The sequence below is a fragment of the Lipotes vexillifer genome, unplaced genomic scaffold, assembly GCF_000442215.2.
Source record: "Lipotes vexillifer unplaced genomic scaffold, Lipotes_vexillifer_v1.1 scaffold777, whole genome shotgun sequence".
In the NCBI taxonomy this organism is placed as follows: domain Eukaryota; kingdom Metazoa; phylum Chordata; class Mammalia; order Artiodactyla; family Lipotidae; genus Lipotes; species Lipotes vexillifer.
Genome location: NW_006784423.1, coordinates 4261473 through 4272869, shown reverse-complemented (window position 1 = coordinate 4272869; position 11397 = coordinate 4261473). Strand labels below are relative to the sequence as shown.

General features: G+C 41.1%; 1 protein-coding gene across 1 annotated transcript in view; it reads left to right on the top strand.

Moving 5' to 3' along the window:
- The window catches only part of IL18R1 (interleukin 18 receptor 1), a 32818-nt gene extending 22130 nt beyond the window's left edge, over positions 1-10688 (top strand). Inside the window, exons 7-10 of the mRNA XM_007456832.1 lie at positions 2804-2943; positions 4980-5141; positions 7914-8072; positions 10333-10688. Coding sequence (XP_007456894.1) covers positions 2804-2943; positions 4980-5141; positions 7914-8072; positions 10333-10688 — 817 coding nt within the window. The remainder of the gene's footprint in view (positions 1-2803; positions 2944-4979; positions 5142-7913; positions 8073-10332) is intronic.
- Positions 10689-11397: the final 709 nt, after the last annotated feature.

The window sequence follows — 11397 nt, the reverse complement described above, 5'->3', positions numbered from 1 at the left end:
GTACCGCAAAAAAAAAAAAAAAAAGAAAGAAAGAAAGAAAAAGAAGGTCAATGAGGCATTTTAGCATTGCCTTACAGAAGTAGCTTTTGGTCAGTCAGGATGTGATGGGGGTGGGGACTTTACCTAAGCATCTTATAAAAGAGTGATTACCTAGGCCACTGTCATTTGAAGTTTGAAAATTGTGTTAAATCCTTTGTTTTTACTAGTGTACCAGAGAAAAGACCAGGTCAGGAGCCTGGGACACGTACAAGTTATTCCAGGCCCCTTGTGTGCAGTAGGCGTGCCTAGTTGTGTTGCCCACGTGTCACCGTGGGGCCCACTGGGTATCCATAGGTGACAAAGCACATCATCAGTACCTTTCCCTGAGGACCCTGGGGGCAGCCCTGGACACAGGCAGGCCATCCATCTGTGGCTACCTGTCCAGATCTATGCCCTGTACTTGGCTTACACACACAGCTTTCTTTGTTCTGATTGTTGAAAATAATTCATTATAAGATACTTGAGAATTACCGGAAATCACAAAGAGAGAAATAGCTCTCTGAAGATAGCTTTGTGTGTGTGGCAGGGCGAGTGGGGTGGGTGGATTTCTTTGCTGGGCGTGAGATATGCTGACACAGACACTGCTTCCTGCTCTTTAGAGATAGTTCAGAGCTTCTTTTTAGAACATTCCTTACAGGGATTATCTTTCTTAAAGGTGAGAAGTGAGGAATTTTCTCGAGTCCAGAAGGGTCCCCAAAGATTGTCAGATATAAGTGATGACCCAAGAAAATACTAATTTAAATGACTGGTCTCCTGCCCTGTGACATCGTTGTTGGTCCATTGCCACTGATCATAATTATGGCAGCACTTTCCTGTCAGAGTCCATTAATGGAAACTAGAAACACACTAAGAACAGCTAGAAAAAGCAAACAGGGCAATGGTTAGATATAAATATCTAGGAGGCAGAGTTGGTGCAAAAATTGCCAAATGCCGTCTAGTTTAAATAGCCTATATTAAGGAATGGTTATACTTATTAAAACAAAACATGCTAAGCCTATGGCCATTACAATGTTTCTGAATGGCTTTGGGTCATTACTGTCATTATTAAGGTAACTATACACTCAGGTTCTAGTGAGTAGTGGTCCTAAGGTGTCTGTCACCTTAGCTGCACTTGTGAGGTTTTTTTTATACCCTCGCCCGGAACCGGGTGCGTGATTAGTGCTCATGGAGTGTTGGCTTAGCTGGATTGCGTGGCTATCCTGCCACTTTATCTTGTCCTCAGTGTCTGTCCCCCACCGGATTCCTGCATTTACTCCTTCTCACGATCCATTGTTAATCTCTGGAGGCACAGAAGACCAATTCACCAAACTTATTAGAAATGGAGCTTCAGCTAAACTAAGGACTTAAGCGAGGCTAAATCTTTCTTTATACTGGGTGCATGAACTTATGTCATCTATTTTGGCTTCTCAGTGGGGTTTTTTTAACTTTCTTTGTGGATTTTACATTGATGTTAGATGGTTGATATTTCTGGGTGGGTGTCTTCTGTACAGAATTATGACTTCTCTTCTAAGATGCATTTGAGACAGTTAGAGGCTACAGTGGGTACCACATCCCAGCTGTGGGGGGGGCCTGGCGGGTGAGCGACTACACCTGGGAGTGCTGGCCGACTGTGCACCTTCAGAGCCTGCCACTAGCAGGAGGCAGATGCCAAGAGCACGTGCCCTGCATCAGGGACAGGGTGACTTGAGTCCTTTTAGTAGAGAAAGAGAGCTGGCCGCTCCTGGTGGCCTCCGGTCATTTTCGGACACTCACTGAGCAGCTTAATTGGCATTTCTCATGTGCTTGGGGGTGTCTGAGAATAGTGGGTTTAATTTATTTTAAATGCTGAACAAAAGAAGAGTGGTCGTTAGGACTGCTAGGACAAACTTGATATGAATCTGTGTCTGTATTAACGATCCGCGGCATTGTCACAGCTGGTGGAGACTTCACAGTGGGAGGAATGCTGAGTAGTCAGGACAGGGGGAAAACGCAGACACACTTGGGAGATATTGAGGGTTCAGTTCCAGACCACCACAGTAAAGCAAATATCACAATAAAGCAAGTCACGTGAATGTTTTGATTTCCCAATGCATATAAAAGTTATGTTTACACTATACTGTAGTCTATTAAGTGTGCAATAGCATTGCATCTTAAAAAATGATGTACATACCTTAATTAAAAATACTTTATTGCTAAAATAAATGCCCAAACCATTATGATAGTAACATCAAAGATCACTGATCACAGATCCCCTTAACAAATATAATGATAATGAAAAAATGTGAAAGTTTGAGAATTACCAAAATGTGACACAGAAACATAAATTGAGCAAATGCTGTTGGGAAAATGGCACCAAAAGACTTGCTTGATACCCTGTTGCCACAAACATTCAATTTGTAAAAAGTGCAGTATCTGCGAAGCATAATAAAGCAAAACTCAGTAAAATGAAGTGTGCCTGTAATTGAGAGAGAGAATATTTTCTTGTGTTTTCCACTGAGCATCGTTACCTCCCAGGCGTTTTAATTTTAGGCAGTTTGCAGCGCCGTCCCCCTATGGCCATTACAATGTCTCTGAATGGCTTTGGGCCATGGTCTCAGGAGGGCTGAGACCCCCGGGGAGCAGGGGGCTCACACTTGAAGAGAACCCACCAGAAGGGGATATTCCCTGGAGTCCACAGAGCCGTGTCTTTGTGCAGATGTATTTGCACATACAAATTCCTCTTTCATGAGTAACGTTGTTGGCAATGACACAAAGCCTATTGCTAAACCATTTTCCTCTCTTACAGGACTTCAGAAGGCAAATGGCTTGCTTCAAAAATACTGAGAATTGAGAATGTTAATGAAAACAATCTAAACTTTTCATATAATTGCACTGCAGCCAGCGAGGGAGGCATAGACACCAAAAGCTTCATCTTACTGAAAAAAGGTGTGAGAAATTTTATCTTTGGCAGTTTGTGGAAACCTAGAATGTTGCAGCTGAGAGACCTGTCGTAACTCATCACTTCCTCATCTTACACACCAGGAACCAAGCTCCTGAGAGGTGAAGGGTTTGCCCTGTGTCACAGGCGTTCAGTGGCAGAGCTGGTGCTCAGCCCTTGCTGCAATCCCCTGTGCCCTGATTCCAAGCAGAGAATGAAAACCTCAAGTGTATTCTTTTGCTCTCAAACGTATTCCAATCCTGTGTAGCAACCAGGGGCCCAGAGCGGGGAGGTAGGTAGAGCTCAGGGTTGGAGATGCTGGTGGGTGAGAGTCACAGGGGAGGTGGTCCGGGCAGCTCTGGCACACTCTGAACAACAGGAGGAAAGTTTGCTGCTTTGTGTAGGATGAGGCCAGTGGTCCAGGAGTGATTGCCGCCTCCACCCTACCTTAGTTGGGCCCTGGGCACAGGGGCCCTTGGGTGTGGTCTTTCGTTCAACAAAGACTAACTTAGGCTTCCCTCTCTTGGGATAGTCCCTGGACTTGGCAAGTGGACAGTTAGTTGATAGCTCTGATCACTGGACTCAGAGTTTTTCAGCGCCCACCTGATGGAGGGCATCCTCCACCGAAACAGTCCAACCGAGGGCCACAGACTCAGGAGCTGCTCAGAAGTAATTGTGTAAACTGTCCTAGATCAATGCATGGCTGTGCTGTCTCTGCCATAGACGTTTCTACCCTGATCATTTCTTCCTTCTGCTGGGCTCACAAATGTTGTGTGGGGAATAGGGTCTTTGACTCCACCATTATCCCTGGAGGAGTGTGTGGGCCAACGTGAGAGTATGTGTATTTGTGCGGCACAGTCATAGATATGTAAGCCTTTCAGAGATGCAGGAACCCCAGGGGCTGGCTTTATTCAGAGTTCACTTACTAAGCAACGATGGTTGCTTACTTACATCCTAATAAATAATTTTACTGGAAAGATAATCCCTAAAATTGTGTCACGATGGCAAGAGTTGTATGTATGCTTACTCTTTTTGACCCCACCTCCATTAGAATCTACTCCAGGAAAATAATCAGAAACATAGATAAGGGTTTATGCCTATGTTCATTGCAGCATTATGTATATTTATGAAAAATTGCAGTCGATCTAAATACTGAGATAGTATGAATTATAATTTTAAAGACCTAGAGAAATGCTGCTAATATAATGTTAAGAAGTAAAGAGTGATCACCAGATGGTTCCAACTAAGTAAATGTTTTCAGGGAAAAAACAAAACCTGGAAGGAAATGTACTAGCGTGTTGGCGGTGGCCGTTGCCACACTGTGGGATGGTTATTAAATAATTATTCTATCCTTTATACTCCTCTGTGTTATCTCATGTTGTCCACAATGAGCATTAACTGACTCAATCTAGGAACCTTAATTTTTTTCTCAAAGGACACTTTCATATAAAAATATACAAAAATTCTCAGAGCTGAGTGCCAGGCACTGTGTCAACTACTTATGTGTAATGTTTAACCCTCCTCCAAAACAGCAACCCTTTAAGTGAAGGAGAAAATATCACTAGCTTGATAGCTGTATTATGTGTACAGATGAAATACTAAGAGTTAGGGCATCAGTGACTTTCCCTAGGGTACAAAGTAGATGATGGAGCCAGGCTGGAGCCCACACAGACTCAGCTCAGTGCTTGCTCTCTCAAGGTTCTGCGCCTCCATATATGTTCCCAAGCTGCTAGCTGAGGTTTAGGTGTGGGTCCCTCTGAATCTCATCCTAGTGTCTTATCATCCTAGAGATCCAACTTCCAAAAGTGTGGACAGACTACATCGTCATGCTTTCAGTTCACGTCTCTGAATACCCTTGTACACATTTTTATGGAGCAGAGAGGTCACCACTGGAGACTAAAGGCAGGACTGCGGAGTAACTCAATGGAATGTGTTGGGTAGACAAGTAGATTTGTGTTAAAGGTAAAAGCTGACCACCACAGAGTGATGGCGAAAGATGCTGGTGAAATTTCTCTAGTTTTTCCCATTCTCTTTTTCTTTCTAGAAGACCCGGTTGACATCCCCGGCCACGTCTTCACTAGAGGAATGATCGTAGCTGTTTTGATCTCAGTGGTCATTGTATGCCTAGTGACCGTGGGTGCCATTTATAGAGTTGACTTGGTTCTATTTTATAGACATTTCTTGGGAAGAGATGAAACCTTAACAGGTAACGAATGTCGTCATGCTGGGATTTCTTATTTTACAGTTTTATTAAGAAGCTATATAAATAAACATTAATCTTCACCTCATTTTCATTATATTGTAGACATATTGGCGGTAGAAGTTTTCCATAAGAAAAATGGATCTGAACGAACTGTCCGTTATGAACGTTGTCTGGGCCACTTTTTCTTGTGCTTACTTATCTGTTGCCAAAAGTTGTTCTCTAATTGTTTCATGCATGTGTGTAGTGTCCTTCTGAATGCCCTGTGAGATGGTTAGGCCCAGGGACTGTGTGTCTGAATGTCATTGCTCGCACGCCATCTGGTGCCTTTACAAAGTTCACACTCAATAAAGGTCATTTAAATTGAATTGAATTGGGAGTGCCCTGGCTGTCCAGTGGTTAAGACTCTTGTGCTTCCAGTGCAGGGGCACGGGTTCAATCCCTGGTCAGGGAACAAAGATCCCATGTGCCACACGGCAAAGCCAAAAAAAGAAAAAAAAGAACTGTATTATCGTTCATTATTTTAACCTGGCAAAGGAGGCTGCATGATGTACTTGTAAGAACCTTGAAGTGCACACCAAATGACCTGAGTTCCAGTCCCCTAGATCTGCCACTTTTCATCTACTCCAGCTTCTATCTGGTGACTGTCTCAGTTTCTCTATTTTTGCAGGTGACTAGAAGTCCTCAAGATTCAAAATAGCTACCAAATTTTAAAAAATAAATCTAATCCATTACACTTGCTTTTGTTTCCATGTGTGTGTGTGTGTGTCTGTAGGACATACGTAGTTCAGACACCAAAAGTCTTAGAAATTATACATGTATACTTGTCCCGTGCCTGTTTCCCACCCCATCCCACATTGATAGTATATCCAAACGAATATGAATAGAGAATCTTATTTCACTCCTGTTGAAAAGACAAATCTTCGCATGCTATGTGCCGTATTCTGAACTTTGCTGTACTATACCTTGGATACCCTTCCATATTAGTTTATAAAATCTCTCATTTTTTAGGGTTGCACAGTGTTGTATTTCTGTGGATGTATTATTGTTTATTTAGTCACCGTGTGATGGACATTTGGGTTGCTTAAGACCTTTTGTTATTGCAGAAATGATGTGGTGGATAACTTTTATACAGTTATTGTTTCACATGTGTGCAGTGTAACTGAAGGAAAAATTCCCTAAAGTGGAATTACTAGGAGTGCAGAGGAGGATATAGTTGTTATTTTGATTGATATTTACCAATTTGCGCTCCATATTTCTCTACTGCCTACCACCTTCAAAGGACCGGAGTACATTTTTTTCTCATAGCCTTACCCACAACCTTTCGGATATTTGCTGATCTGATAGATAAAATCTGAGGGGTATCGAAGTGTAGTTTTCACTTGCATTTTGCTTACTGTGCAAAAGTATGAGCAACTTCTCATGTGTTTAAGACCCATTTGTATTTCCTTTTTCTCAAAGTACCCATTCATATTCTTTGCCCATGCTTCTACTGGGTTGTTGACTTTTTTTTTTTTTTTGCTTGCTTGCTTATTTTTAGCAGCTATTCACATTTTAGGGAGGTTAGCCTATTGTCTGTAATATAAAATGCAAATATTATTCCCAGGTTGTTGATAGTGGTGTGCTTTTGACTTTCTTGATAGTGGTGTGCTACATGGAAGACTTCTTTAATATGCAGGCATACCTTGTAGATACTGCGGGTTCAGTTTCAGACCACTGCATGAAGCTAATATCGCAATGAAGTTAGTAACACGAATTTTTTGGTTCCCCAGTGCATATAAAAAATATGTTTACACCATAGGGTAGTGTATCAAGTGTAAAATAGAATTATACCTAAAAAACAACGTATATACCATAACTTAAAAATACTTTGTTACTAAAAAATGCTAGACATTATTTGAACCTTCAGGAAGTCATAATCTTTTTGTTGGGTCTTTTTTCGAGGGTCTGACCTCGATGTTGATGGCTGCTGACTGATCAGGGTGGTGGCCTCTGAAGGTTGGAGTGGCTGTGGGAATTTTTATAAGTAAGACAACAGTGAAGTTTGCTGCATTGATTGACTCTTCCTTTCACAAATGATTTCTCCGTAGCATGGGATGCTGTTTGATAGCATTTTTCCCATGGTAGACCTTCTCCCAAAACTGGAGTCAGTCCTGTCAAACCCTGCTGCTGCTTTATCAACTAACTTTATGTAATATTCTGAGTCCTTTGTTGTCAGGTCAACAATCTTCACCAGGAGTAGATTCCATCTCAGGAAAACATTTTCTTTGCTCATCCGTTGAAAGTTTCATCGTGCAATTAAGTCACATCTTCAGGCTCCACTTGTAATTCTAGTTCTCTTGCTGTTTCCATCATAGCTACAGTTACCTCTCCCATGAAGTCTTGAACCCTTCAAAGTCATAAAATAATTTTCATATTTTTCCTTTGAGTTTTTATAGATTCATTATTCACATTTACAACTTCTAATTCACTAATATAAAAAAAACGAAGTTAATTCACTTTGCTTTGAGCTAAATTTGCCATTAAGTTATAGAATTATTTGTTTTCTATGAAAAATATTTTATTCTTTTATTTAAGAGCTTCACTGAGGTATGAACAATATACAAAGAACTGCACATATTTAATGTGCACTGTTCGATGCATTTAGAGGTGAGGATGCGATATTTAACGTTTCTTTTTCAATGATTCTGTTCCCATTTTTCAGAACTTTCGCTCAAATTTGTACTTAAATAAACCCTTATTTTCACACTAATTGAAAGAGTCAACCTTATCTCCTAGATGGGAAAACGTACGATGCTTTTGTGTCTTACCTAAAAGAATGTCGGCCCGAGAACGGAGAGGAGCACACCTTTGCTGTGGAGATTTTGCCCAGTGTGTTGGAGAAGCATTTTGGGTATAAGTTATGCATATTTGAACGGGATGTGGTGCCTGGAAGAGGTAAGAAAGGAAATATCAGATAGAAAACTAGTGGAGTTTTCATCTTTAACTTCATCTTTACTTTTAGAAGATGAAGAGCTTAGCCTTACAGAAGGCTATTCTGCTTGCTTAAAAACAAACTAATGAAATAGTCCTCTAAACCAGAAATAACCAGCTAAATCAATACAAGCAGTAGTGAGAAGATGAGAAGATTGCACTGTTTCCAAAAGTGGCCTCTTGGGGACCTGGTCTCTTCACTTGGCTTCACAGTTCTCTGAGTCTTTGGAGAAAGGAAGTGGGCATTCCATTCTCAGAAGCAGGTCCAGAGTCATTATCATGAGGCATTTATCTAGAAATACCCCATAGTAAGAATACCTCTTTTGATGATATTTTGTACAGCAGAGCCAGTTCTTAATTTAATATGTGATCCTTTGGACTATAAAACAGGTTAATTCTTACCAGAAAATGTTTCTTCTTTATCGCATTAACATTGGTGAGAAAATTGAAGCAGAAATTAGGACTGATGGCAAAGGATGAATAAAAGGAGATTGGTGGTTCCTAGAATAATTTAGTTGGGAAATTTTATTTTTTAATTAATATGTGAATACAAATGGCTATGACACATGTATTGAAGTATATTACAGTTAAAATCAAAGAAATTTAGTAACATTTCCATGTTTTCTCTGAAAGTCCTCCAGAGCTTTGAAGTCTTCCAGAGATTTGGAATCTGGTGTCAAATTATTTTGGATGCTGATGCATCACAAATGATGCAATACAAATGTCTTCATAGTTACCATCACTCATTCATTCATCCAACATTTACTGAGCACCATCCTTGTGCCAAATTCTAAGTTGGGCATTTAAATGGACAGAGTAGGAAATAAGAAACAGTTGTGTTTGTTTCTTTTTTCCCCTCCTGGGTTACAAATTAAGAAGGAAAAATATTACAGATCAGAAATAGAGAATACTATTTAATAATAGATAACATCTCAAAAGGAATAATATGCCAAATTGTCAGATGCATTCAACACTGTGATATTCTTGTGCGTCACTCTTTGTATCTAAGAAGACATTCTGTCACGTACAAAGTATTTCTGCTTGACTTTACATCGATTACATCAATTTTATTATATTGGGGTCGGCCCAAAAGTTCGTTTGGGTTTCTCCATAAGATGTTACAGAAAAAGCCAAAAGAACTTTTGGGCCAACCCAATATTTCCATTATTTTTCTAGGAGTCATTTTAAAAACAGATTTCTTCTTAGTTTTTAAATAAAAATAAAGAATGTTTGTATATTCGATATGATTAGTTTGGGCTAAGAACTCTATCTGAGGAGGGCTAGAGGTCTAGAACAGAGGTTGGCAGTCTTCCACCCACAGGTCAGGTCCTGCCTGCCACTCTTATTGAAGCAGCTCTACACATATGTTCATGTGTGGTCTATGGCTGCTTTTGAGTTACAACAGCAGAGTTGAGTAGCTGTGACAAAGACCGCAAAGGCTAAAATATTTACCACCTGGCCCCTTTACAGGAAAAAAATTATCAACCTGTGGTCTAGAATAATGGCAGGATTTTAAAAAAAAATCTTTTAATTCAAATTTTACCATGTTCCACCATCCATGTAAAGAGGCAAGATAGTGGAATGTTTAGGAACATGCACTCCAGAGCCAGACCACTTGGGTTCAGATTCTGGTTCTGCCATTTACTAGCCACGTGACTCTGGGCAAGTTACTTAACCACTCTGCTTTGGCTTCTTCATCCGTAAAATGGGGGTGATCACAATACTTTCTTCATAGGGTCATTATGATGATTAAATGAGTTAATATACATAAAATATTTAGAAGAAGGTATGGCACAGAGAAAGTGCCAAGTAGGTGTTCATTATATCGTTGTGTAGATGATTACTTTTTTAATAGGCATATAAAGTTGAGAATTAATGGTTTATCTCAAAGAAAAACTTACTAGTGAATTTGAGTTAATACAAACTAGGACTGTGCAAAATGTTTTTTTGTTTTTTCTTTTTGCGGTACGCGGGCCTCTCACTGTTGTGGCCTCTCCCGTTGCGGAGCACAGGCTCCGGACGCGCAGGCTCAGCGGCCATGGTTCACGGGCCCAGCCGCTCCGCGGCACGTGGGATCTTCCCGGACCGGGGCATGAACCCGTGTCCCCTGCATCGGCAGGCGGACTCTCAACCACTGCGCCACCAGGGAAGCCCTGTGCAAAATGATTTTAATCTCATGCCCACCCTTTCAGTTTTCTTAATCTGCCACCTCTCGTATTTTCAGCTGTTGTTGATGAAATCCATTCATTGATAGAGAAAAGCCGAAGACTGATAATTGTCCTGAGTAAAAGTTATATGTCTAATGAAGTCAGGTATGAACTTGAAAGTGGACTCCATGAAGCACTTGTGGAAAGGAAAATTAAAATCATCTTAATTGAATTTACACCAGTCGGTGACTTCACATTCCTGCCTCAATCACTGAAGCTTTTGAAATCCCACAGAGTTCTGAAGTGGCAGGCCGATAAATCTCTGTCTTATAACTCAAGGTTCTGGAAGAATCTTCTTTATCTGATGCCCGCAAAAGCAGTCAAACCACATAGAGACGAAGCAGAAGTGTTGCCTGTTTTTTCGCAGCCCTGATCTTCAGAAAAGCTGAGCAGAAGAAAGAACTCTTGACACTCTGGGGAGTGACTGAGTGTATGAGCCTGTTGATAATGAAGGAAATTATTCAAATATTTAACTCTACTCTGTGAATGTCCTAGTCACAGTCTAAAGATGAAACTTGTCATTAGGTTGCCGGGGAGAAGACTAAACATTGAGCTATAGTCGTGGGCTCTCAGAAGACCCTGGAATTCAACAGAAATGGGTCTCCTGTTTCTTCCTCTTCCATAACTGGATGCAGGCACTCTGCTCAATCCTATATTCAGCAACTGTGAGACTGCACACGGTGCAGAGTAACTTAGGATTTAAAATAAGGACACGTCTTTAAGAGATTTTTAATGCTAACAATTGAACTGAAGGATTTTAAGTTCACAAAGTGGCATTTCTCTATGAGCCAGTAGGTGACACAGGAACTGGAATGGTGCCTTCATGACCCCACAATAGCTCCCTACCTCTAAACACCTCTGACAGTGCCTGGGATGCGGGGTGTAGGGCGGGGGTCTGGGAGAACCGACAGGGCTGTGAGCAGAGCAGGGAGTGAGGTGTGAGCTGCTGTAACAGGGCCTCAGCCTCAGAGCACGTGCATTAATGTATCCTGGCTACAGCTGCAGGCCTACAGTTCTTGAAACCCCACTAAGATGCTGCAGAGGGCTTGCTTAATTGGACCTATTTGTGGGAACTTCTTAAA